At 43.9% G+C, this 25,326-nt stretch overlaps 1 protein-coding gene across 4 annotated transcripts; it reads left to right on the forward strand.

Annotated features, from left to right (window-relative positions):
• On the forward strand, positions 1 to 25,021 carry LOC148037660 (histone-lysine N-methyltransferase ATXR4-like). Of its 4 annotated transcripts, none has more exons than XM_087676605.1 (9): positions 1 to 272; positions 393 to 526; positions 16,235 to 16,366; positions 16,446 to 16,501; positions 23,059 to 23,185; positions 23,293 to 23,362; positions 23,575 to 23,754; positions 23,829 to 23,900; positions 24,101 to 25,012. In XM_087676605.1, the coding sequence occupies exons 1-9, from the start codon at positions 218 to 220 to the stop codon at positions 24,226 to 24,228; spliced, it is 954 nt and encodes a 317-aa protein (XP_087532731.1). In that variant the 5' UTR covers positions 1 to 217; the 3' UTR covers positions 24,229 to 25,012. The 4 variants fall into 4 exon arrangements, with proteins under 4 accessions (XP_087532731.1, XP_087532732.1, XP_087532730.1 ...); XM_087676606.1 differs by having other exon boundaries at positions 2 to 272; positions 344 to 526; positions 24,101 to 25,011; XM_087676604.1 differs by having other exon boundaries at positions 3 to 272; positions 366 to 526; positions 24,101 to 25,006.
• The last annotated feature ends 305 nt before the right edge of the window (positions 25,022 to 25,326 follow it).

Here is a 25,326-nt window from a genome sequence, read left to right on the forward strand (position 1 = left end):
CCACAAGCACTACTTTGAAGTTTGCACCCTTGCCTTCCTCTAGTCTCTTTGTATGTCCCACAGGCGATCATTGCCGAGTGGAGAAAAAGATGGAGGAGATTGGGGTTATTCAATAGCAGAAGGGAGGCGATTCCGCAGTCATCTTCATCTTCTTACCGTTGCTGTCCTCGCACGGCATAACAGACGTAAGGCTGCTTGAGAAGAAAGGTGGCGAAGAATGATGAGGCGGTGTTTTTTGGTTCAGGCCAGACGCCTTGTAACCAGTCTCGCTGGTACGATCTTCTCTTTCTTTGCCGTTAGTTTCTGCTTCAGGTTAAACTTCTGAGCTGTATGAAGCCTTCAGTGATTCCTGTGTCTTTGGGAAGGGCCTCCTCCTGCTGCACCTCCACCAGCTCCTCCAATTCGCGTGGGTTATACCGAGGACTCCGGCAGAGGAGTGTTTGCTAGCCGTAACATCAGTATGGGAGAACTGATCCACTCTGCAGAACCTGTTGTTGCCCACCCCACCTTGAGCAAGCTGAATAAGGTGAGCTTACTGTCAAATATTTTACAAAATTCAGCTGCCTGCTTCTCACAGATGTATATAAAGCAAAGATGTGATAATCTTCCGATGCATCAACAAGTTTCAATGGCAATCTACCTAGGGTCATTCTGACTGATTTAGCTAGGACTTAATCACCTTGTCCTCTAATGTTGTCGAGGTTTCTGTATGGCAAGCTGTGACCGTCTAGAGTGCATTAGCAACAAATTTTAGTTCTAAATGTCATTTTGGGTGCTGCCAGGCAAAGGCACAACATCCCTCTAAATGAGTCACAGTCATTAATTTTGATAGAGATTGGTTTTAAAATGCTGATATGGCAATACTTGGTTGGTTGTAAGGTAAATATTACCATGTTTTAACATTTTTGGATCCTCCTTTTGTGGGTTTTTGTTTGAATATTTTACAAATATGATGATAATGATTGCTCTTGCATGTAAGGCTTTACCATTGAGTGCTCTTACAAGTAGAGGCCTATCTTATTCACCTCCTTTTTCATTCAATGTGCTTTTCAACCCAATTTTCGAACTTGTAGGTTTTTTGCTTGGGTTTTCTAATTTACCTTAAATATTTAATAGATTGGTTAACATTACTCTTCCATGAAGAGATGATATTTTGTCTTATTATTCTCCTTTTTCATTCAATGCTTTTGACTAACTTTTCCTCCTTATACTTGCTTACACATTACTTTTTAGTTCTTGTTTTTGAAGGGTTATAAAGCTTATCCACATGATGTTTGCTCTATTGTTTATTTCTCTCTCTCCAAAATCAGTCATTGGCTCTTGCTTGTTCATAGTTTTAGCATATGATGGAAAGCTTACATTTTGATAGTGGATCAAAATTGTAAACTTGTGGGCTTTGATTACCCTTGCAAAACTCTCTTAGTCACTTCTTGTTTTTTTGCCAAGATCTTGAAGATTCAAGAAATTCTTGTTGAAAGAAAGCTTTGAAAGAAGGGAAGAAGAGAGGGACATAGAGAGGGACATTGGAAGAGAGGGACATAGAGAGTGGAGAGGAACACAAATGAACTTTTCATGTTGAATAAGTGAGAGTTTGCAGCGAGGTAGTGAGAAAAATAGTGAGTACGATCGAGAAAGCCTATAAACATGCAAAAGAATGAGAATCCCGCTAACTAACATGATAGTAATGGCTTGACCTAAGAAAGGAAAGAAAAAAAAGGAAAATAGGAAAGTAGGTCCACTTTGGACATGGGTGGTATGCCCCGATCTGGAGCTTGGCTCAACATCCCCTCTTAGTGGTAATACTAGGAAATAAGAACTTGGAATGAGCTGAGGGTATAGGGTATACAAAAAAATGCACAAAGGAATGATAGATACAATAGTGGATGAGACAAAACTCAAAGCCCTTTTTCAAAATTGAATAGTTACGGAAAGGAACATGGATCTTGAATGAGAAGATAACTCCTCTTGTTTGACAGAAGGTGCTTTGGAACTAGATCATTGAAGAAGAGAGGCTATGAACCTAGTCTCAAAAGTTGGTGTCCCAATGTTGATATGCTATTGAAGATATTTGGTGGTAAAACAAAACTAGGGCCACAAACTTTGGATCTGGCAAAATTTTGAATTGGAATTGGAATCCTTGATCATATTCATTTTGAGTATGGTAAGATCCTTGAATGTTTGGTATATCCTTTAAAAGATGGAATTATGAATCCTTTAAAAGGCCTAGAAAGTCAACAGCTTCAAAACTTAGAACCTACAAAAATGGAATAAAGATGCCATCTAGAGATGGAATAGCCCCTAGTGGGATTAGGATGGCCCCTCAAGGACCTAGAAATAGTTAACCCCCTTTGGGACCTGTATGAGGACGATTTTCAGTTCAAAAATTCTTTTGATTTGATGGTGGAATTGTTGCTATTTGGTCCTTCTTTGGGGTTTGAATGCTCCTCTTGATTAGCTAGTCTCTTCTTAACATTCTTTTGGAATGATTTGTTGCCATTATGCTCCATCTCCATGGTCTCATCATGGTCCATAGTTTCGTTGAGACTAGAACAATGATAATAATTACAAGTAGTATAAAAGTTTGAAATGCAAACATTGTTGGAACTTCCTTAGCCTATTGAAGCTTCTAATTTTCTTGAACTGTTGGACCTTGAAAAGTAGCTTTAAAGACCTTTTTATATAGTCGTCAAATGATACTTTTTAAAAAGTTCTCAAAGCTAATCCCATTCCATCTTTACCTCTCTTTCCCTATGTTCACATTCCAAAGAAATAGAGGGATAAGTTCGGGATAGCTTCCAAGAAAAAAGCGTTTGTTGGCTACAACTCTTAGTCACACGTATACATCATATATATGATCTTATTTCATGGGATGTCTACACGAGTTGCGATGTGCGGTTTGTGGAGTTTCTAGCTTTAGAGGGGTTGAGGAGCATCTTACTCTTGGAGATCAAGGTGATAGTTGGGCACGTGAGCTAGTTCCAATGGAGCCTATGTCTCTCGAGGCTCCATCTACAGTCGACAAGATTGCTTCTTCACTAGCTTTCCCTCTGGTGGATGTTCCAGAGACTTCGGCAAAGGTACCGAGTAGCAAGGGAAGTATCGGCCTCCTCCTCATTGGGCTCATGATACACTTTGTGAAGTAGGGATTGAGGGGGTTCCCGAGGAGTGGCAGCTGTAGGATGGCCCGCAGCAAAATCAGAGGGACCAAGCACATTCCATTGAGCTTGTTTGTACTAACTATGGTTTGATGACCCATGCCATGTAGGGTGGGGAGCCGACACCAATAAAAGAAGCATGACAGTCTGATCATTGGTGAAAGGCCACAGAGTAGGAGTTGAAGCCTATTGAAGGGATGACACTTGATATCTTGTGTCTTGGCTTGCTCATTGCAAGGTGATTGGAGTCAAGTGGGTCTTTTAGACTAGGTATTTTGAGTGATGGCACATTTGACAAGCACAAGGCACAGTTGATTGCCAAGGATTTTGCATACAGCTAGGTGTTGATTTCCATGGTACGTTTGCACCCACAGCTTGTATGGCCACCATTCAGACAATTTCAGCTCTTGCTATCCATAGGAGATGGCCTATTTATTGATTGGATATTAAAATTTGTATTCTTGCATGGTGACTAAAAGGAGGAGATCTATATAGAGCAGCCTTTTGGCTTTTCTTCCTTAGATGGTAAGGTATATAGGTTAAAGAAGGCCCTTTATGGCCTCAAACAGGCTTCTCGTGCTTGGAACGAGAAGATAAGACTCATTCCTTCAAGATAGGTTCAGGTATCAGAGATCTACACGTGATCAAAATTGGTACGGCCACACGTTGATTGGAGGGCATGCTGTGTTTGTACGGCCACACGTCAGTTGGAGGGACTTCTTCACTTCTTTCTAGGTCACGAGATCTATTAGACTCCGAGGGGAATCTTTATTTTCTAGCAGTGGTATGTACAGGAGCTCTTCACTATGTGTGAGACAGAGGGATGCAAGTCTCTCTCAACTCCTATGGACCTGAATTGGAAGGCTACAACTCATTTGGATTCTCCTTTGGCGGATGCTACGCGATACAGGTAGTTGGTTGGCTCCTTGATCTGGCTTTTTAATACCTGTGTTGACTTATGTTATGCTGTAGGTGTGCTGGCCGGGTTATGAGTGAACCTGAGATGGTGCATTGGCAGGCTGCTCAGAGAATTTTGCGGTTCCTACGGGGGACTCTTGATCTTGGGCTCTATTATCCTGCTGGTATAGGTGCTATGGACTTGGTACTTACAAGATGGAGTGATTCAGATTGGGTTGATGATGTGGATCATTGGAGGTCCACGGCAGGTAATAATTGTTTTACCTTGGGTGCTGGTGCTGTTTCATGGAGCAGCAAGAAGCAACTCACGGTTGCCCTCTCTTCGATTGAGGCGGAGCATTGGGCGGTGTCTTCTACTACATGTGAGATAGTGTGGCTTCGCAGGCTCTTAGAGGAGCTTGGCTGCTCGCAGATAGGTCCTATTGTTCTTTAGTGCGACAATGAGAGTTGCATTGCCTTGGCCAAGAATCCTCTGTTTCATACTTGGACGAAGCATATTGAGATCCAATACCATTTCATTCGGGTGGCGATCTTGGATGAGACCATTTCCTTGGTCTATTGCAAGACAAAGGACGATCTTGCACATTTGTTTACCAGGGTGCTTCCCCATGCTTTATTTCGACAGCACTCTAGATCCCTTAGCCTTTTGTCGTGTCTAGGATCTGAGAGGGGGTGTTAGAGATTGGCATTTCTTGGACACATAGATATAGATTTGAGCAGTTTCTCCAAGGAGTTTACATGGTAGTTAGTTTGTGCACTAGGCAGTAGGGAGCATAGGTGCCATGTGGCACAATCGGCCAGGTTTGCTGCAGTTGGACAATGCAGGTCGGACAGCTGCTGTCCAGTAAGCTGCGACCTGCATTATTTTTGTCATTTTTCCTGGTCTATTGGTTGGCCCTGATTTCAGCAATCTCCAATAGTTGTTTTCACAAATTTTAGGCTGCAGACAGTGGAGATTGCCCTTGGGTCTGATGGAGACTGAGATCTTGGAGGTGGAAACATACATAGATATTCTCTTTGCACCTGTGTATATTTCTACATTCTTATACAGCATTCCTCATTGCAGATTTTTTGCGTTTCATTGTCTCTTTCTCTCTCTTTGTTCTCTCTTTGTTCACTCTTTGTCTTGGTCGTTCGCTTCCGCACTGCTTCACTTTGACACATTGGAGATGGATCCCAAGTGCTGTAACCACCAGTAGAGATGAGGCTGAAAGTGGAAGGGAAGCATGCTGGAAACGAAAATGCAGCAGTCTTTGGGGTTGGAATTGGTAAACACAGCAATGTAACTGCTTGAAGATGATGACAATTGATCATCGAAGGCTGTAGGAAGCTAGGTGATAGCAAAGGAAGGTGAAGATGATGTTGAATTTGCAAGCTGTATGATGCTCGGGAAGAGGTTGGACAGGAGGGTGGCAGCAATGGACAAGGTGCCCAGGGCTGGTGATGATGTGATAGGAGTCGCGATGGGCTGGACAGCCACTAGAGGGAGAGCTGATGGCTGAAGCTTGCAAGACAAGGGATAGGTTGAGTGGTAGTCAGTTTGCTTGTTTATAAATGAGTGGATCCTCCCAAATTAGGGTTTGGTTGATGGGACATAGACACTCTCTAGGAATGTGCACTGTTTAAACTTTGGGTAATTTATATGTCTTAGGGCTGTTTTAAAGTGCTAATCAGTTTATAATGCATTTTTCAGCTCAACATTGAGGACCAACATACATGCACATAACAAATGTGGTAAGTGAACAATTCTATTTTTGATTTGTGTATATATGGATTGTAAGATTAAAAATATTACCTCGAGAATGGCTCATTTGACATGTCGAAACATGAAGGAGCCCATGGTTCTCCTTCCTCTTGTGCTGGTATCCATCGCATGTAAAAAATAGGTACCAAGCAAGCAAGAAATAAGGATGTTGATTGGCTGCATGATTTTCCAAGGTGGACAAGAATAGGGTGATGGTAACCTGTGAAGGTCATTGTGGCGATCATTGTGGTGTGGATCAGATATTGCTTCTTCATTTTTTGGTTGTGCCGAGTTGCGAAGAGTAATAGAGAGCAAGTCTATCCCCATGAGCTAGAGTGCAAGCAAGTTTGAGGCAAGTTAGAACATTTGTGGCTTGAGTGAGGTGAAGACTATTTGAGGTAGATTGAGACAAAGTGAAGAATTGTCCTAGATAGTGATAGTTAGACTTTGTGGAGTCAAATTGTTGGTTCGTGCTTGGTCTCTTCGAGTTGATGTATGTACAAATCTTTATTAAATTGTTATACCTATGAATCAAGATTTGAGGATCTCTTCCATCTTTCTTGGGTTCTCTCATCTTTTGTTTGAGTTGTGCATTAGGGCTATGAGTCTTACACTTTCCATGACCATACCATCTTGATTATTGTATTTGTTTATTTTGACAGATCTAGTGCACATTCCAATGCATTAATCCTTTTTTTGGGAGTTTGAAACTAATATACTTGAGTTTTGATACCATTCGGATCACATAGGTGGAAGTGTGTACTATCTTTTTTATAATGTGGATCACTTATTAGTAGCCAACTCTATTGTACTATTCTAGAAACATTCTATTTCAAAGAGATAAATTAAGTAAGTAATTAAATATGCAAGGTGAATAAAAAGGATACAAATTGCTTTTTGGTTGTGTAGTGAAAAGTGGCCATCTTGAGCTATGAAGCTGGGTGAATATAGGGCAGCATTTTGTGCCACATACATTTTGCTACATGTATTTTCATGGTGATGCATTGGCCATTGCAAGAACTCCAGTATTCCATACTTGCACAAAGCATATTGAGGTGCATTATCATTTTGTCAAGGAAACAGTCCATGCATATAAAACAACATAGTAGATTATATTCTTTTAACACCATCCTCGTCTTCCCATTCCCATTCCCTTGCCTTGCTTTTTGCTTTTTACCATTCCTTAGACCTGATATGGTTAGACATGTACGATGCTAAATGTACTTGTGAGTGACTCTAGTGGTTGCCATTTCATTCATGCTTGTTGATGGAAACATATGTTCAAGTTCTCATAGTAACTCTAAAATTGCATTCAAGCAACAATGATGTAGATAAATGACTTAGTCATAGCCTTACAATGAGGTGGAAATGATCATTGCAAAAAAGGCACCAAGTGAAGATCTTTTGCACAATATGTATGGCAAATGTGTATGCAACTTTTTTAATCTTGCAATCTTCTTCTTCGTCCTCTTGAGCCACCTCTATTTACATTTATATATTGGTGTGGGTCAAGCTTATCATGAGTACTTGACCCCATAGCTTGCAGATTAGGAGTTTTAAAAGGAGCAGCTGAATGTAAAATTTGCATACCTTTCGCCAATTCTGATGGATTTGGATAGATTGGATCTGCATGGTGCCCATGTTGGTGTGTCCTCTTTTGGGTTGAGAGGTCTAGATCCTTGTTACCATGGCACTCGAATCATTGTGCACCTTCATCTAGGTTGTTAACATGGTCATTGGGATGGTATATTGAAGGGATAGGAGTAGGAGGTGTATCTTGAGGACTAGGGCCCATTTCTTGAGTACCTCTCTCTTCTCTCTTCCTCAATATCTTAATGTATTCTTCTTGAGTGGGTAGGTACATGGATCTTTGGGAGATTCCTTCAATAATCTAAGAAGGGTCTTGTGTTTGAGAGGAACATGTTTTGTACCAATCCCTTAGAATCTCCATGGGGGTGGATATCAACATTGAAGAGATAGGCTCCGAGAGGGATTGCTTTGATGATGATGGTTGAGATGTCTCTTCTTGCATTCTCATGTTTTTATGTTCTCATGTTCTCTTTGATGCTAGGCTTAGGTGTTGATGTGGGCACCTAGCTCTAATACCATGTAAAGAAATTCCCGAGCTTGCTTAGAGAAACACGAAAAGTACAACAAACACTGGAACTCAAAATGTAGAATGCTCAAATGAATGACTCAATGAATGAAAATGATGAATATGACACAATAGGGGCCTCAAACCTCTCTCTCTCTCTCTCTCACTCGCTTTTTTTTTGTGAAGATAATTGAATTAAGTAGAAATATATACATCAGACCATCTGATCAGCATTCTCACTAAATCTCTTACATTCTGTTACATCAGACCATCAGGTCATCAAAGCAAATGACGAAAGACTATCAAGATTTAACACAAAGAGAAAATCACAGAGCTGGAGTAGAGCGACCTCAAACCTCTCTCTCTCTCTCTCTCTCGCTTTTTTTTCGTGAAGATAATTGAATTAAGTAGAAATATATACATCAGACCATCTGATCAGCATTCTCACTAAATCTCTTACATTCTGTTACATCAGACCATCAGGTCATCAAAGAAAATCACAGAGCTATCTGGATTTAACACAAGGAGAAAATCACAGAGCTGGAGTAGAGCGAACAATAGCCAGCTAGGGGGCAGCAATGTCAGGAAGAACTAGGTCAGCTGATATCATAGAAGAAATATGCCATAGCACTAGACCTCAAACACGGGCCATATGACCATGGATGCCCGAGACCGAATAAAAAATAAAGGCATTTCGAGTATGCCAAATATGCCACAAGGCAGTCCATCTAAGGCATTGGAAAAGGCAGGAATAATCAGAATGCAAAGAAGGCACGGAGGGCAGGAATAATCAGAAAATCACAGAGCTATCAGGATTTAACACAAAGAGAAAATCACAGAGCTGGAGTAGAGCGAACAATAGCCAGCTAGGGGGCAGCATTGTTAGGAAGAACTAGGTCAGTTGATATCATAGAAGAAATATGCCATAGCACTAGACCTCGAACACGGGCCACATGACCATGGATGCCCGAGACCGAATCAAAAATAAAGGCATTTCGAGAATGCCAAATATGCCACAAGGCAGTCCATCTAAGGCATTGGAAAAGGCAAGAATAATCAGAATGCAAAGAAGGCATGGAGGGCAGCTTTCCCATAATCTATGAACGGGCTGTTATCTGGAGTTGAGTCATTGAGAGCCGGGATCACAAACTTCCAGTCACTCCATGGATACAATGGTTGTAGCATTGGTAAATGAGAGAACCTTTGAAGTTTGACTTGTATGGATGACCAGATGTCACAATATCCACGGGGTACCCGAAAGTGTCGATGAATACGCCGAAAAGAGTAAAACCAAGACTGCCCAGGAATAACACTGTCAAAAACTGTCTGCAACCCCAAATGAACCATTGGATTAAACTTAAGTTTGTGCAAATCTTTGTCCAGCCAATCCAACAACTGGGAGGAGGCCAAGACTTCTCCTTGCAACGAATTCGCCTCCTTGCGAATCTCAAGGGGGCACCAAACTGAAAAACGTAAGATCTCCTGCTAGGATGCAATCAAATGAGAAAGGAGAAAAGACTGGGTGATCTTGATAGGCCTCGAGGAATTAAGCATATGCCACTAGGAGGCACAAATAACTGTGTTACTATGAGAGATGCCAGTCTTCTTATTGAAAAATTTTGCAATGTTTGACCAAGGATGGTTCTGTACACATAACGCCTGCAAAAGGGCCAACTTCAAGGCTTTCATATGCAAATTAATGTCCAACAAAGTTGCTCTTCCCATTCGTTTAGGCGTAGTCACATGCTGCCACGAAATCCAGATTTGACCCAAACGATTCCCTTTCTTTTTCCACAACATAAACCTGATAGGCTGAACTAGTTCCAAAAGGGACTTCTTAGTCTAGGGAAGCAGTGGCAAAAATAACGATATCATACTGATCATAATACTTTGAGCAACTTTCAGTCTAACACGTAAAGGCCAGCCTTGAGATTTCTAGTACATGAACCTGTCATGAATCCGGGAGGCCATCAAATCCAATAAGGCCCGGGGTGCTACCTCCATACCAATAGGATATCCCAAGTATCTGGTTATATTTCCCTTTGAGATCACAATTCCATGCCAGCCCAAGGCTTGCAGATCAGTCTCCGTACAGGAGAGAAGTGTAGATTTCTGAGTAATATAAAGACCAGATGCCAAAGCAAAAAGATTCCATGCCACCATTGACCGATTAACATTAGTGTGATCAGCCTTAAGGACCATAAAAGAATCATCTGCCAAAGATTGACCCACAAGTTGAGTACCATTGGGAAGAGACAATCCAACTGTCTTGCCTTGATTAGCCAACTTATCCAACAATGAGAGCATCGGGTGAGTGACCAAAGCAAACAACAAAGGGCTGAGAGGGCAGCCTTGCCTAAGAGACCGAGATAAGGCAATTTCTTCCATGATCCCTCCATTAAGAGCAATATGAGCCACAACTCCCTGACCAATAAATAGTATCAACAACAAGAGAAACCATATGAGGGCCAAATTCCATTGTAGACAATAATTGCTACAAAAAAGACAAGCTAACATGATCAAATGCCTTCTCAATATCGAGCTGAAGCATAACTACTTGCTGTCCTGAAGCTTTAGCATAGTCAATTCCCAGTTCAACATTCAAGACATTATGCATTATATTTTGACCTTTAATGAAACCATATTGACATGGATGAACTAGGTGCGGAAAAACTTTATACAATTTGTTGGCAATGATTTTGGAGAAAATTTTATATAACGAACCCATAACGGAAATAGGTCTCCATTATTTCAAAGAGGTTGGAGAGGGAACCTTGGGCAACAACCGAATGACAACAATCTTCCAGTCTAATGGCATGATACCAAAATTCCACACTTGCTGACATAGGCGAGTCAATGGGTCTTTAAGTTGCTACACATTAGCTGAAAACAACTCATTAGAAAGCCCATCCCAGCCAAGGATTTTCCTTCGGGGTAGGTGGGATAGCACTTCTTCCACTTCATCTTCTAAAAAATCCACCTCCATTAAATCCATCCATTCTGGTTTGACTGGGTTGCTAACCAACTCGCAAATATATCGGCGAGCAGAGAGAACAATATCAGAAAAATTCTCTTGTGGACCCAGCAAGGACAAGTCAACACACATACGAATGATGGAGGCCGGATCAATCACCATAACACGCTGTTTATCCATTAAACGCACAATATTTTCTTGGGCATATTTCTGGTGCAGGCAAGCAAAGAATTGATGGGATTGACAGTTATTATCATGTAAATCTTTAGCTTTGGCCAGCACTTTGTATTTTGCATGTTCCTCTTCTTGAAGATAATGAACCCTGCCTTTCAACCATTCAATGCATGTGAGCAAGTCATCATTAGAATCCCCTGATTGACTTAGAGACAAGGAGTGGGCCAATAAAGATTGGGCATTCTGCGATTCAGCTCGTAAAGAGAAAGCATGCTGAATACCATACTGATGGGATAACTCTCGGGCATCATCCCTAAAAACAGACCATGCGTCCCTCCCTCCAGATAGGACCTTCAAGCTAAAAGAAGCGATCAGTTTTACTGAACATATTCCAAAAACTGATTCTGCCGCAGAAAAGATTGATTAAACGAAGTGGCAATCGAGTAAGAAGAGCCTTAAATACATGAACAGGTCTATGGGTCATTTCCAAGACCAAAGGGTAGTGATCTGATAAGACATGTTATCGTTCCACCCACATGTCAATAATTGTAGGAAGAAAGGAATCACTCTGACAAATATATATCCGATCCAGTTTGGCCCAGGTGTTAGGATGCTACAAAGATCGATAGGTATAACCGGATTGTAATGGATACATCCAGTACCACATGTCCTGCTTCAAAGATCTAGCAGCAAGGGCATCCCAAGCTTGTCGCTCAGGACCATTGATAACTGAGTACAGAGAAGTAGCCTGATCCCTAGATACACATGCATTAAAGTTGCCCATGACAGCACCTTGGCAAGCCATGGAAAGGCAGTGTAGGTCATCCCAAAGTTGACGACGTTTCCTTGCCGTGGAAGGAGCATAGACGCCCACCAACCACAAAACATCTCCCTCGTAAAGTATCTCCAGAATTGCAAATCGTCCTTGAGGGTCCTGAGAAACTAGCGATGGTTGCAAGTAGGATTTGACAGCCAACATAACTCCAGATTTATATGGATCTCGACCACTAAAAAAGACTACATAATCCTTATAAACATAAGAGGATCCAACCAAAGCATGCTGTTTATGCTCCACCGCACAAAATACATCCCACCTTCCCGCAAACACAACTTTCCACAACCAATATTGCTTGCTGCTCGAAGAGATACCTTTCACATTCCACAAAGCAATTCTCATAATAAGACGGAAATGAGAAACTACTGAACCACCTCATTTCCTTTCCCTTTTACATCTATAGCTTTAGTTGCTTGGAATCTTTCCATCTCGCTTCAGATTACATCTACAAGGTCTGCCCTTTGCAAACCAACAATTGAAGCACGAGAAGGAAATTGTTGTTGTTGTGAACGAAAAACATCCCTAGGAGGCACAAGTGTCCCCTGCGCATCGAAGCGCAAAGCAGAATTGGAATTCCTTTTATCACCCCCCGCCGAAGCACGTGAAGATTGAGGGTTCATGTAAAACCCCTTACCTCTGCGTTGAAAGGTCTGAGTGATGGGGTGTGGCGATGGGTGGGTAGGAGCCGGAACAAGAAGCTTGTCTTGCATTACGTCCAACCACTGATACCCAAGAATCTTCCTGAGAAGACACATTTTGGTCAACCGGAAGGGAAGTATGCTCAAGACCCACTTGAGAACCCTCCTTCTTCCCTTCATTACGACCATGTTGGGGAAGCATCTTTGGATTAGCTTGAGGCTACTGAAGTATGTGGGGAGGATGGTGATCTTGCATATCCATGCTTGGATCTATAGTTTGCTGCAAAACCTCTGGATTTTTGTCACATTCTGAAATGAAATGGCCCAATTGGCCACATCTGAAACAATGTCCTGCAAAAGTACCCCATTTCAACTCATAAACCAATGTTTGCAATCTTGGAACTTGAAAAGGAATTTTGGTCAGGTGAGGTTTTCGTGTATCCCAAAGCATGCATGCCCTGTTCCGATTGCGAGAAGCCAGTCGAGGCTCTGCCAACATGTCACCTAAGGTTCTCAAGACCAAAGGGAGGAGTCTCCAAAGATGCGCAGGGAAATCAACCACCTCCACCCAAATAGGGCCTGCTTGCCTCAACACCTCATGAAACTCGGCCATGGGCCTCCAAGGGACCATGTGAACAAGCTGCCCATCCAAAAACAAAGGGATGCGTTGCATGATGAAAGTCTGCACTTCCGAGGAGCGAAAAAGCACCTCAAAAAACCCCTTTGGGCCATCATAAATCTCTTCAACAAGAGGGGCCTGCTCATGCCCTGAAGCATCTTCTTGGCATCGTTGAACATTTACAAGCATAGACTGCAGCCAGGTACGAATCCTGGTGATCAAGGGAGTCCTTCTTGTAAAGTAAAAGAAGGCCTTCCTCTCATGGAAGGCAGCAATCTGCTGTAGAACCAGTTCCGTTCCCATGACTGCAACTACATTATCCCCTTCCGGAAAAGAGTTAGCTTTACTCTCATTAACATGGACATAATCGGACATAGGATGATTGGCAGTGGCCAGCATGAACTGAAGAGACCCATCAGGTCGTGGACCAGAAGCCTAAACCTGTGGTTGAGGCAAATCTAGGGGGCATGATAGCGGTTCTTCAACCGACATCTTTTGACGTTTACCTGTCTCATCCCCTTCTGTCAACTGCCCGGAATCCTTCGCCAATGAATCACTATTCGTATCCGGTAGAAGTTGGTCATTCCCATTCCCTAAATGTTGGTCAAGAAAGGCCACATCGATACCATTTGTCTCCTGCAGATTATCCATCACTGAACTAGATGCTGAGCATGAACTGCTTTGTCTCCCCTATTGCCGGCTTGTAGACCACAAGTGTCTCTCTCTCTCGTTCTTTGTGTGGGCTGTTGATCACTCTGATCTGTGCAGGGTCACAGTCACGCTTTGCCAGATTATGTCTCTGTCTCAGTCTCGGCACAGCAGTGTGCACACTGTAGGCGCCCAGGGGCAGCAGATGCAGGGCTGATGGCTAGCGGGGCAGCGGATGCGGAATACCTGGACGTGATTGGTGTGTTCAGGCGCTCCCTTTCTCTGACAAAGACAGTAGCTGGCTAGGGTTACTGCAGCGTGGCGCCTCTCCAAATATGGACGAGCAGGATCACGAGGACAGCAGGACGGTCGAATCTGGTGGGTGTCTGCAGTGTGGTGCAATGTTACAGGGCAGGAGATCAGCGCGTTGAGTCACAGCTCTGTCCGATAGGCTGCGCAGGTCCACGTGACGGCAGTGACACGCAGGTCAGACGGGCGGTGCTAGGGCTTGGCGCACAGGCGACGGCATCGTCTCTTCTCTCTCTCCCTCTCTCTCTCGGACTGGCGATGAGGTGAGCTGAGTGTGGTGTTAGAGATGCTATGAACAACTTTGAGAGTGTGTCATACTCATGATGGATACCTAAACGTAGCAGCAGCAGTCCATCAGGTTGAAGGATGATGTCGATTGTAGTAGAGGGAGCAAAAAACAGTACTCCATAGTGGGCACTGGATGCTGGAAGTGATGACAGCAGTAAAACGCAGGAAGGTGGCTGTAAAATGTGCAATGATGTCATCGGCTGGTTGTGGCAGCACGTGACTGCCGAATCAGCTGGGTGGCACGTCTAATCTGTAAAATGCAGCTGTACGGATGGAAAAACCCAGGTGGCAATAGTTTAGATAAGGACAACAGCAGGTGATAGCTCTTGGGTGGTCACGATAGGCTGGGTGGCAGCTTGCCGCAGGTTCTTCACTGATGGTGTTGCCCTCCGACAGGTGGTAACCAGCGAAAATGATGGTGGCAACTGATTGATTACCAGCAGCAGCTTTGGGTGGATTCCTTTATTGAGCCCACCACACTCCAAACCCTTTTTCAAAAGGTTCCTTGCCAATAAAATGTACGATACTAGTTTGCAGTGTCTTTGGGTCGAGCTTGTATGTAGACTGCCCGTAGGGATGTTAGGATTTATTATATTTGGGGCATGAAACAAAGTCTTATATGTACAGCAGTAGTGGAAGTTGATAGTCCCTGATGCAATTGGTGTAAAAGAACTTGGTCAATTAACATGTGATCCTTTGGTCAAATTGTAATTGGCTCAGAAAGAAAACATGTTTGCTCTATGAGAAAGCACCCAAACAGTAATAATTGAGGCCATGTCTGATGACACCAGGTTTTAAGATGCCTTTAAGAGATCCTGGCTCACATTCTCATGGGAATCAAGATTCTCTTGGGTCTTCAAGACTCACAAATTTCTTCCTTAACGTAGTGGCAGAAGTTGATACAGAGAACAAATTTCAGTGCTCTCCAATTATTCAACTAAATCCCTATGCATTTTAAAATGTTGTGTTCAAGTAGGAGATTGAAATGCTCTCTTCAAACATGAGACTGAGTCCTTCTGCATTTTAAAACATTGTCTCCAAGCATTAGATTGAATCTGTGTGCATGAGATTGAATTTGTGTTCAAGCATGAGATTGAATGTGTGTGTCAACAACTCAACATCATGGCATTCATAAAAATAGGAGCATTTTAAAACGTTGATAAAAAGCATCCAGAGTTTCCATGGCAGACACTAGCAACAAAAGGAGGGAGAGAGAATGAATTCCAATCACTCATGTCATGCATAAACAGAGGGTTTGTAGAGGGGTAGTCACCATAATTAACTTTTCTCCAAAAATACAATCATACAAAAATTCAAAGTTGCTTTGAGCCATAATCAAGACTTAGTACAAAGCTAATGCGGGGAGTGGGGACAGGCGAAGAAGTCTTCTAGTAATTGATGACCATGATTGTGATTGTTTTTATTTAGTTCATTGCTAAAGTGTTACAAACTCTGCACAGAGTCTGAACTTAAATCTAGCACGAAGGTTAAAAGGCTAAAGCACTCTTTAAGTGGAGAGATTTGACTATGCATGTGGTATGCAATAATGTTGCTCTCAAGTTCCATCAATACAATTCCTTTCTAAGGTTGTCTCAGAATACAATTCCTTATTCTTTCTGAAGTTCCATTAATACGATTCCTCATTCTTTCTAAGGTTAGTTTCAGAATGTGACCCCTGAAACCTCTGCTGTAGATGAGCTATAAAGACAAGCATAAACAGGACTATAAGAAGGAAATGATCTCTGAAGTAGCATTGCTAATTTTAACCAATGTCGTTTGATCTGGATTTCAGTGGCTATTTTCTCAGTTTTTTCTATAAACTGTTCTGTTTCTACAGGTCTGTTATTCCTGCCTAAGAAGATTAACTGGCACCTCTTTTCATAAGGGAAGACTCCCTATCCCAGAAACTGACACTGAATATGGTTTGGAACCAAGTTTTTGCAGCATTGAGTGTCAACAATCAGCACATGTATGCAGGGGATATAATTTTAGAGGCTTCAATATCTTTAGCTTATTTGCTGTGTGTAATATCTCTTGTTTTTTGACAGGCCTTTTATACTGTTGAAAAGAAAGCAGATTGGGATGCTTTTCATCGATACTGCAGGTGATGTTTGTGTTTTTGAGCAGTTGTTTGCATGTGAATTCTCGTCATTTTCTTTCTGATTAAGTCGAGAGCTCTTGATTAACATTCAAGGTTCTTTAGAACTAGCTGCTAAGTGATCCTCCATTCAAGATATGCCCTTTGTACAAGTTGGTAAAACTTTTACCCATGATGAACTTGTGCTTGATGACTTAGTAAACCCATTAAATTATATTCTGCACCAAACTTTCAGCTTTTGATGCAACCTAGTTCATTCCCTGGAAAATGTAAGTATTGACTGTGTAAACTTGGTGCTGTAAGCACTTCAGTGAAATATAAACTTTATTGTGTATGAGGCTTATCCATGATGAAATACATCTTTCTGGTGTGGTAACGGACTCACATGCAAAACTATTTTAAAGATCGTGGATTTCATGCACACATTACACTAGGAGGCACAGTGAGCCATGACATGTAAATCCAATGTAGTCGAAACCTTGTATTACATTTGGCTATTTTATAAGACACCATGCCATGAGTTACATACACCTAGGCTAGCTACAATTGCAGCTTTTGTGATAGGGAAGAGATTGTCCTGGTGTATGTGTTAGTTGTGTGCATGGATTTCATCAAAGAACATTTCATTTATGATACTTGGTTACCTAGAACATTGGTAAATAGTGACTCCCATAAGGTATCAACTTGATCATTCACACACTCTGTTGTCATCGTGTGTTGGCAGCCAATATCATTTGCACATTATATTCATTAATTCTACAGAGGAGAACTCAGAGATGTGCTCGTGAAATGGAATCCATATACCAAACACGAGATAGTTATGTACAACAGTGAGTCATTAGCTATGTGGGCATTGGTACCGGTTTCCTCTCTCCAACAGGGTCTGCCCAAGAATTTGTAAGTGATGAATGACTAAATGTGGAGGAGGGAACGTAATATAAAGCACAAATTAATGCCAATTATGTGATTAGGATGGCTAGCATTTAATGCTGGTTAGCCAGTAATATTTGTCCAAATGATCACCATAATGACAAATAAAAAATGCCTAAAATACTCAGTAATATCAATCCCACTAATACACATCCGAGGCTCACTCATGAGTTGACTATACTGCTAATACCCTCTCTTAGATCATGGGTGATCTGATACAATACAATGATACAATGATAATGACCCATCGTAGTCTATATAGTAAAGACCACCAGAGTCCTCCCATACTAATCCCGAAGGCTGCATATCTTCTCTCTTGAGGTGTGGGGCTAGTGTACCTGAAAAAACTCCCTGCACATTGTGTTCCCCTTCCGCGTCGAGAAGGTTGCTGAGGTGCAGAATGAAAACTCCAAGCGCCTGTCCTCAGGGCTGGTGATGGTTGCTTGCGCGCGCACCTCCTATGCGTGAAGGGCGGGATCCCTTGGTGCCTCTTGTAATAATCTCTGTGTGGCTGCAAGGTCCTGCCGGAGTGCTCTCTCCTTCTCCTAGCTCTGCTGCCTGGCCTGTAGGGCTACCTCTTGGTAGATGCGGCTGGACTCGGCTAGAACCTCTACAACCTCCTCTACGATCTGGTCCCTCCTGCCCCACTCCGTGGTCCAAATCTGCTCAGTTTGACTCTTCACCTCCTTCCTCCTATAGATCGCGTCAGGGATCCGATGGGATCGTGTGTCTAGGGTAGATGCTGGGGGATCAAGTGTCACAAGAACCATGCAATGGTCGGACGTGGTGCCTGCCAATTGCCCAACTTGGCCTCCACGAGAGCATCTCCACTCGCCTACATAGAACCTGTCCAATCGCTCTAGCAGGACTCCACCTAGTTGCCTGTATCCCCAGGAGAAGTCTAGTGAACTCTCCCTTCTGTGGAAGGCAGGGTCTCTCCAAGCATCGTGTGCTCCTACTGCCAGTAGAAAGATCTCCCATGCCTCTTGCTCCTCCCTATCCATCCCCTAGTAGTTTTCACCTCTACCATGTTAGTCCCCTAAAGCCTCCAGGGTGTTGAAGTCTCCTCCAACAATCCAGGAATCCACCTTTTGGAGTTCTTCCACGATCTCCACCCAGAACCTGCTACGTGCCCTAACCTCAGTAAGGGCATAGACATTGAGGACTTCAAGGCACGAGTCCCTAATATCCAATCTCATCCATAGAACCCTCTGTGCCACTATTGTCCCCTGGTCTCGTACACAGGTGGTGAGACTCAGGCCAATAGAGGTGCAAACACCCCCACTCCTGCCGTGGGTACCAATGGCATGCTCCCAGTAAGTGTGTGAGCTGCCCAGGAGTACCTTTCCTACCCGCTTGGCCTGGGCGAGAGTGAGCTTGTGCTCCTGTAGTAGGATGTCGATCCGTCCGCCGGCAAGGGCAGGCTACAGCTCTTGTCGGACAATCAACTTCCTGGAACCACATGCCCCACTATAGTAGAGGCTATTCATATTTTAGGATGTAAGGTGTAAGCTCATAGGGGGATGTGTGGCTGATCGAACAAGCATCTGTTCTGTGTGGAAGCTGTTGACGAAGAAGAGGAACTATGAGGCATGCATATACGCTTTGCTGCCGGCCTGGAAGGTGAACTCCATTTCCCCATGGTAGCCCTCGAGCGGACCATGGGGGTGATGGATGCACGTGGTGGTACCACCAGGGCATCTATCAACCAGGCTGAGAGGTGAGACTCCGTACATTGGTAGAAATGGGCCGCCTGTACGAGGGGCCACTCAATCACATTCATCGGCCCCTCTCCATTGCGGAGGGGCTCAAAAGATAATGCTTAGATGAGGGACGTCGGCCCTAGCCCACCAGTTAATGTCCATCATGCAACTTGGCCACTGTTGGGAAAAAAGTGCCAGTCCATCTTCTCCCATCCACTGGGAGATGTGGTCTGTCACCTGGCTCTTCACCTCCTCCTCTATTCGAGACGTCATCCAGTCTCTTGTGTGAGAGGTTTGAAGGAAGAAGGCATAGTTTGGTCTATCCAGTGGTGCTAGTAGGTGGACCTTACTGCTCCTAGACTTGCGTACCACGAAGATTCCCACCTCTAGGGGTAGTGGGAACTCTCTGCGCTCTGCAACTCTCAGGTAGGACCTCAGCCCGCTGCAAAAAAACTCTTGCGGTAGCAATTGCGCCTATCTCGGGAAAGTGTGACGGGCGGCATGGACGGATGAACTGGTGGTTGTGTGGGGAGGGGAAGGGGAGACTAGATTGTCGACGAGTGGAGGATGACGGCGTGTGGGGCTCCTCACCTTCTGTGGGGGGAGGGTCACCTTGTGTTGGGTGGGGATCAGGGGGGTTGGACAACAGGGGTGATGGTGGGGAGACGGAGGATCTAGGGATCGTAGGGTGGTCAGATGCACCTGGGGGGTGTGGGGGGGGGGGGGGGGCTGTGGGCTAGGGTCAGGGGGAGACCGTGGGGAGGGGGGATGGGGGATGTGGGCCCTCGGGTGAGGCGGCATGTGATGCCTCCTTGGGGGGTGGATGTGTGGGCCCGTGGTCTCGCAGGGTGGGGCGGGGCCCGTGTGGTGCTTTGCCGAGGGGGCGATGCTCGCCCTCCTGCACCCTGTTGCTGTGGCTGTGTTTGAGGGGTTGTGGCTGCGGCTTCCCCTGTCGTCCCCCTCGCCGTCGTCTCTGGACCCGTGTAAAGCCATCCATGTCCACCTGTGGGCCTGTCGGCGAAGCCACCTTAGCTTCGAAGCGCGTGCACTTTGAATCCATATGCCCAAAGTCATGGCAATGCAGGCACTGCCCTGGCTGCCTAGTCACAATGACTTGTTGCTTGAAGGAGTGTCCGCCTGCCTCAATCTCTAGAAACTGTGGTATATTCTTTGTCTCTTTCATTGCCGCCTGTACCTTTGGGACTCTTGCGGCTGTCACTGCGTCCGCGAAAGAGGTGGGAAGGACCGTGCCGAAGAGCTCTCCGAAGTCTTCCACAAGTTGGCGATGTAGGGTGACTTGATGTCTAAGGAAACTGTTGTGGAATGCAAATGCCTCCACTGTGAAGCCATTGTACTAGGAGACCATATGGATGACCCCCTCGTGGAGGCATAGGGTGAGCTAGCCAATAGCTCACGTGGTGCGTCTACTGAGGTAAGTTGTACCATGAAGATCCCTTGACCCATTAGAACTGCCTCCGCTATCTGCGTTGTGCTGACGCGTAGCGTGGAGTGAGGCCAATCCCGAGGTTGGGCCCTGGATGGGAAATGTCCTACTACTTGACCAAAGATATCTGTTTCTTTAAGCTTGAGCTCTGTTGCACGAACGGCCAAGCGTTGTTCCTCAGATAGGATGACGCGCAAGGTGTTTGACTGGGGGGTGGAGTGGAAGGTGTTGGGGGGGAGGGGCGGGCATATACAGCTAGTACTCAGCCAGTGGGCAGTGGCGAGGGAAACGGAGGTGGCGCAGGGGGACGAAATTGAAGGCGGAAGGTGGGTGGGTGAACGTAGACAGGCGAGGGAAGTGTAATGGGCCAAAATGCTTGGGGGGGGGGGCGGAGAACGCTGTGCCACCGAGGGGAGAGCGCTAGGGCGGCCACGGACAGTCAGGGAGGGGGGGAACACGTACGATGGCAGGGGGGAGGGGGGGGCATATACAGCTAGTACTCAGCCAGTGGGCAGTGGCGAGGGAAACGGAGGTGGCGCAAGGGGACGAAATTGAAGGCGGAAGGTGGGTGGGTGAACGTAGACAGGCGAGGGAAGTGTAATGGGCCAAAATGCTGGGGGGGGGGGGCGGAGAACGCTGTGCCACCGAGGGGAAAGCGTTGGGGCGGCCACGGACAGTCAGGGGGGGGGGGGGAACACGTACGATGGCAGGGGGGTAGCACAGCACACGCAACGGCAATTAATTAATGCTCGTCCCTAGTGTCACCATTGACACTTATTGGTCAAACAACTGTCCTACGGTCAAATCTGATTCCAATTGACCAACAAAACCCAGTCAGCATAACTTATCACAACTTTTGCCTTCGACACCCACTGCATCCTTGGAGTCCTTGGCCTGTTACCATGAAATAACTGCCATGTGCATCACATGTGCTTAAACAACCTTGCACATTTGATTAATAACTTAATCAAATGTCGCCAACAAGATTAAAGCCTCTCAAAATTTCACGTCCTCGTGATAAATGCAAGCACTGAAAAACAGCAGTGCAAGTTGCACTGTCCCAAAAATGCAGGGCTGAGATTCAAGAGGACTGATCTGATAGTGCCGGTAGCAACAATGCAGCAGTCATCAGCTCCTGGAGGCAGTGTGTGAGCAGCAGTTGCAGGCATCAAACAGAGACTGTAGATGACCAGTTGGCAGCAAAAATAATGGCATCAGCATTTGTACAGCAGGGCTGAGCAGTAGACACAGCCTGGCAGTAGTCACCTCCGCCCCAGAAAGACTGGTACAAGTGGTGTGCAGCAAGATGTAGCAGCAATGGAGGCCTGAACAGGGTGCTTGGCTGATGGACAGCACAAGTTGAGATATCGTCCAGAGGGTTGTGGACAGCAGTGAAAGAGGGCGCCAGCTGTAGATGAAGGTGGAAAAGAAGGATAGGCAGAGTGGTTGGGCAGCTCCTATTTATTCAAACTCTCCCAAGTTTGGGTATTGGATTATGGGACATAGACACTCAGGTAATTTTTAAAAGATTAATTTTTGAGTTTTGGGGCTGTTTAAAGAGTTTATTAAGGTATTAAGTTTGTAATGTGTCTTTTTAGCTTAATACATCAAAGGCAGTCAATGATGGTGCAACTGTTAAATCTGTCATACAGGACCAAAAGACCAAATTGACTAACAAAACTGAGGTTAAACAAGGCTGAGGCAGGCTGTGCTGATGTCAAATCTGCAATTTTGATGCCCAGAAATTCTAGAAACCAGGTTTGCACAATGATCCTCTATGCAGGCAGCCCCACCACACACCTGCACCTACACGCCCTTCAGAAAATGAGGTGAAAAATAAAAAGAAAACAGTCACAAAAGCATGTTTTTTCCCCAGAAATCTATTTCGGTCTGTGTTTTCATCAGATGCTGCTCAAAGACTGTCTACAAGTCTTCTGTTGCATTTCAGCTGTAACAAAAACTCTTTCAGACCTGTTTGGTCACCTTTCTTGCAGAGTGGAAAGGTGAGATGAGGATGGATACAAACCGAGGATTGGGGAGGTTGGAGATGAGGATAAGCTGCCTGATAGGAGAGGCAGACATAACGCCCTCTGTTTATCTGCACATAGGCACCAATGAATTATCCAATGAGTCCACAGGCCATGAAGCTGAAGTAACGGATTGAAGCATGCACCTCAAAGCCACTCACTTCTTTGTATCCATGGGATGTCAATCCAATATTGACTCTAATGAATAGACAGACTTTAAGAGCTTGACACATGTTGTGTGTTTATACTGCTTGTTTTCATATGGCTAATTACGTCGAAAAAAGACTTTATTGAATGTGAAACATTTTGTGGGTGTAATTCATAGGCTCATGTCCAATGCTTGTAAATGCCAATGGGATGGATCATGACAGTGTAAATACATCGTAAATCTGAAATGTCGTTCACAATATCCATTTCAAGGAGAATACATATCGACAGTTTTTCCATTTCTTGTACCAGCGAAGAAAATGTCAGACTGCCTCTTTTGGCAAAGCGCCTAATTTGCATGGTTGTATCAGGCGCTGTTTCAAAAGATTTGCTATACATTCTAAGCTTTGTGAATATGGCTGAGGGTGCTCCTACATCTGTAAGCTCTTGATGATCCTACATTTGTAAGCTTCTGTTCTTTCTGAGTCTAATGAAATCACTTTATTTTTCTAATAATTACTGATCGAGGATCATCATTTTGTACAGTGGGTATCTTCACGAAGGTTGATACTTGATACCTTGAAAGATTCTGGTGTACCAGAAGAAAAGCTGGCTTGTATCCTTGAAATGAGTTATAACACGTATACATACACACTCCACATATTCTAGACTCCTTTATGACAGTTTTTATTCTGACTAATTGAAGCTTGTTGCCTATTTCTGGAATTCCTTTATTTTGCATACAAATTGCTGATTGTGAAAACCTTGTTCAGATGATTTGAAGCTTTGTAGTGCATAGTGTTTGTTTCCTTTGACTGATCCTTGAAGTTGCCTCAACTGAGTGGTATTATGGAGTTTTGGCACGAATGTCTTTGAATGCTTTTCGTGTGGAATTAGTGGAAGAGGAAAGTGTGAGTTTGCTGGCAGCAGCTGTAGCATCTGTGTCTGGAGAAGGTGTATGTGGCAGTGCAGTGTACATTTTGCCATCAATGTACAATCATGATTGTGGTAAGATGTTCGGTACATTAGAAAATGGTCAGTTTTAGTACAGTTAACTTTTGCTAAAGGCACGCTTTGATCAGATCCAAATGTTGATATTTCATGGCCTTCAAGTGCCAAAGCAAGAATTCGTGCAAGACGGGATATTGAAGAAGGTAAATGTCAAACCTGAAGCTTTCACACTTGAAATATCCAATACAAAACTAAAGGTGATGCAGGGTGGATATGAATGATTCCTTTTTGGTTGTGCATCACACAATGTGTATGGGATGCTAAGGCACACCTCAAGTTTCAAGGCCTTTATCAATGCAGTCAGTTTGACAGTCAATATGTTAACGATATTATTGATGACCAGGTGAAGAGCTGCGGATTACATATATAGATGCTTCCATGTCACGGACTTCAAGACAACAGCTTCTGCAAGAGGCCTATCATTTCCAATGTGATTGCCCAAGATGCAGGGATGAAATTTTGGAAACATGAGATCTCTGTATGCCATGCAAAATCTAAGGCTAGATTCTAGCAAATAGAAGATATTGTGGATAGAAGAGAAAGGTTGGTGAACTCAGCCACGTTTTATCTGGGTACCTTTTCCAATCTCTCAAGCCATTCTAGCACTCTTTGCACTACATCTGCTCTTTATGGTATCTCGACTTAATGTAGCCTTTCATCTCTCTCTCTCTCTCTCTCTATATATATATATATATATATATATTCGTTGCTTTTCATGTTTGCTTACTATGGCTATAGCTTGGGTAATGAGTCTAACTCTGACTACTAAGAGTATCTATTGGGTCCCTTTTGGTTGACTAATAAAGTGGAAATAGGTGGCAAGGAGATCCATGTGCCATGAGATTTGGACGATTGAATTGTTCTTTAGTGTAAGGGCTTTTGGCCATTCCTTCACATGTAAGAAATCCCCATGAGTAGATCTGGGTACTGTCATTATGCTACATCGGCAACAAGTCATTTGTGGAAGAGGATGTCGACAAAGGAACTAGCCTTGGTGATATCATAGAATATCCGCTACCTTGAATGCATTGCAAAAACACACGTTCACTGTCTGTTGTACATATTTCCCACACCACCACTGAAAAACCATGCTTTGAGCTCAATCTAAGCCATTTTAGAGTATAGCAGAAATATTTCTATGAGAATCACGGGAGATGAAAAGCTCCAAGGGCATACACCTAGTATCCATACAAATTCAGCCTTTATGGTCTCCTAATAATGTAGGAAAAATATTGAAAGTGAGGAGGCCATCCTCCCCTGGGCATGCATGCAATGAGGCAACTCCAAGCACATAGTATTTTATGTGCTTATTGTTTCTTTGTCTAATGGCGTGTGGACACTACGAGTGGAAATAGGCTCATAGCAAACAATCTCTTCCTCGATGGAAGGAAAACAAAAGTGTTAAAAGTACCTTGTTATGCTTAGTAATAAAAATAATCACATGTTTTCGTGAGCCCATTTTAAGATATTGGAAAGGATGAATACTTGGAGGTTAAATATGATAATTTTTCAAATATAAACCAGCCATATGATCTTTATTGGAGTAGGATTAGTGCCATTCAAGATCAA

Source organism: Lygodium microphyllum, chromosome 4 (assembly GCF_053477565.2).
Source record: "Lygodium microphyllum isolate KBCC chromosome 4, Lygodium_microphyllum_v1.1.10, whole genome shotgun sequence".
In the NCBI taxonomy this organism is placed as follows: Eukaryota; Viridiplantae; Streptophyta; class Polypodiopsida; order Schizaeales; family Lygodiaceae; genus Lygodium; species Lygodium microphyllum.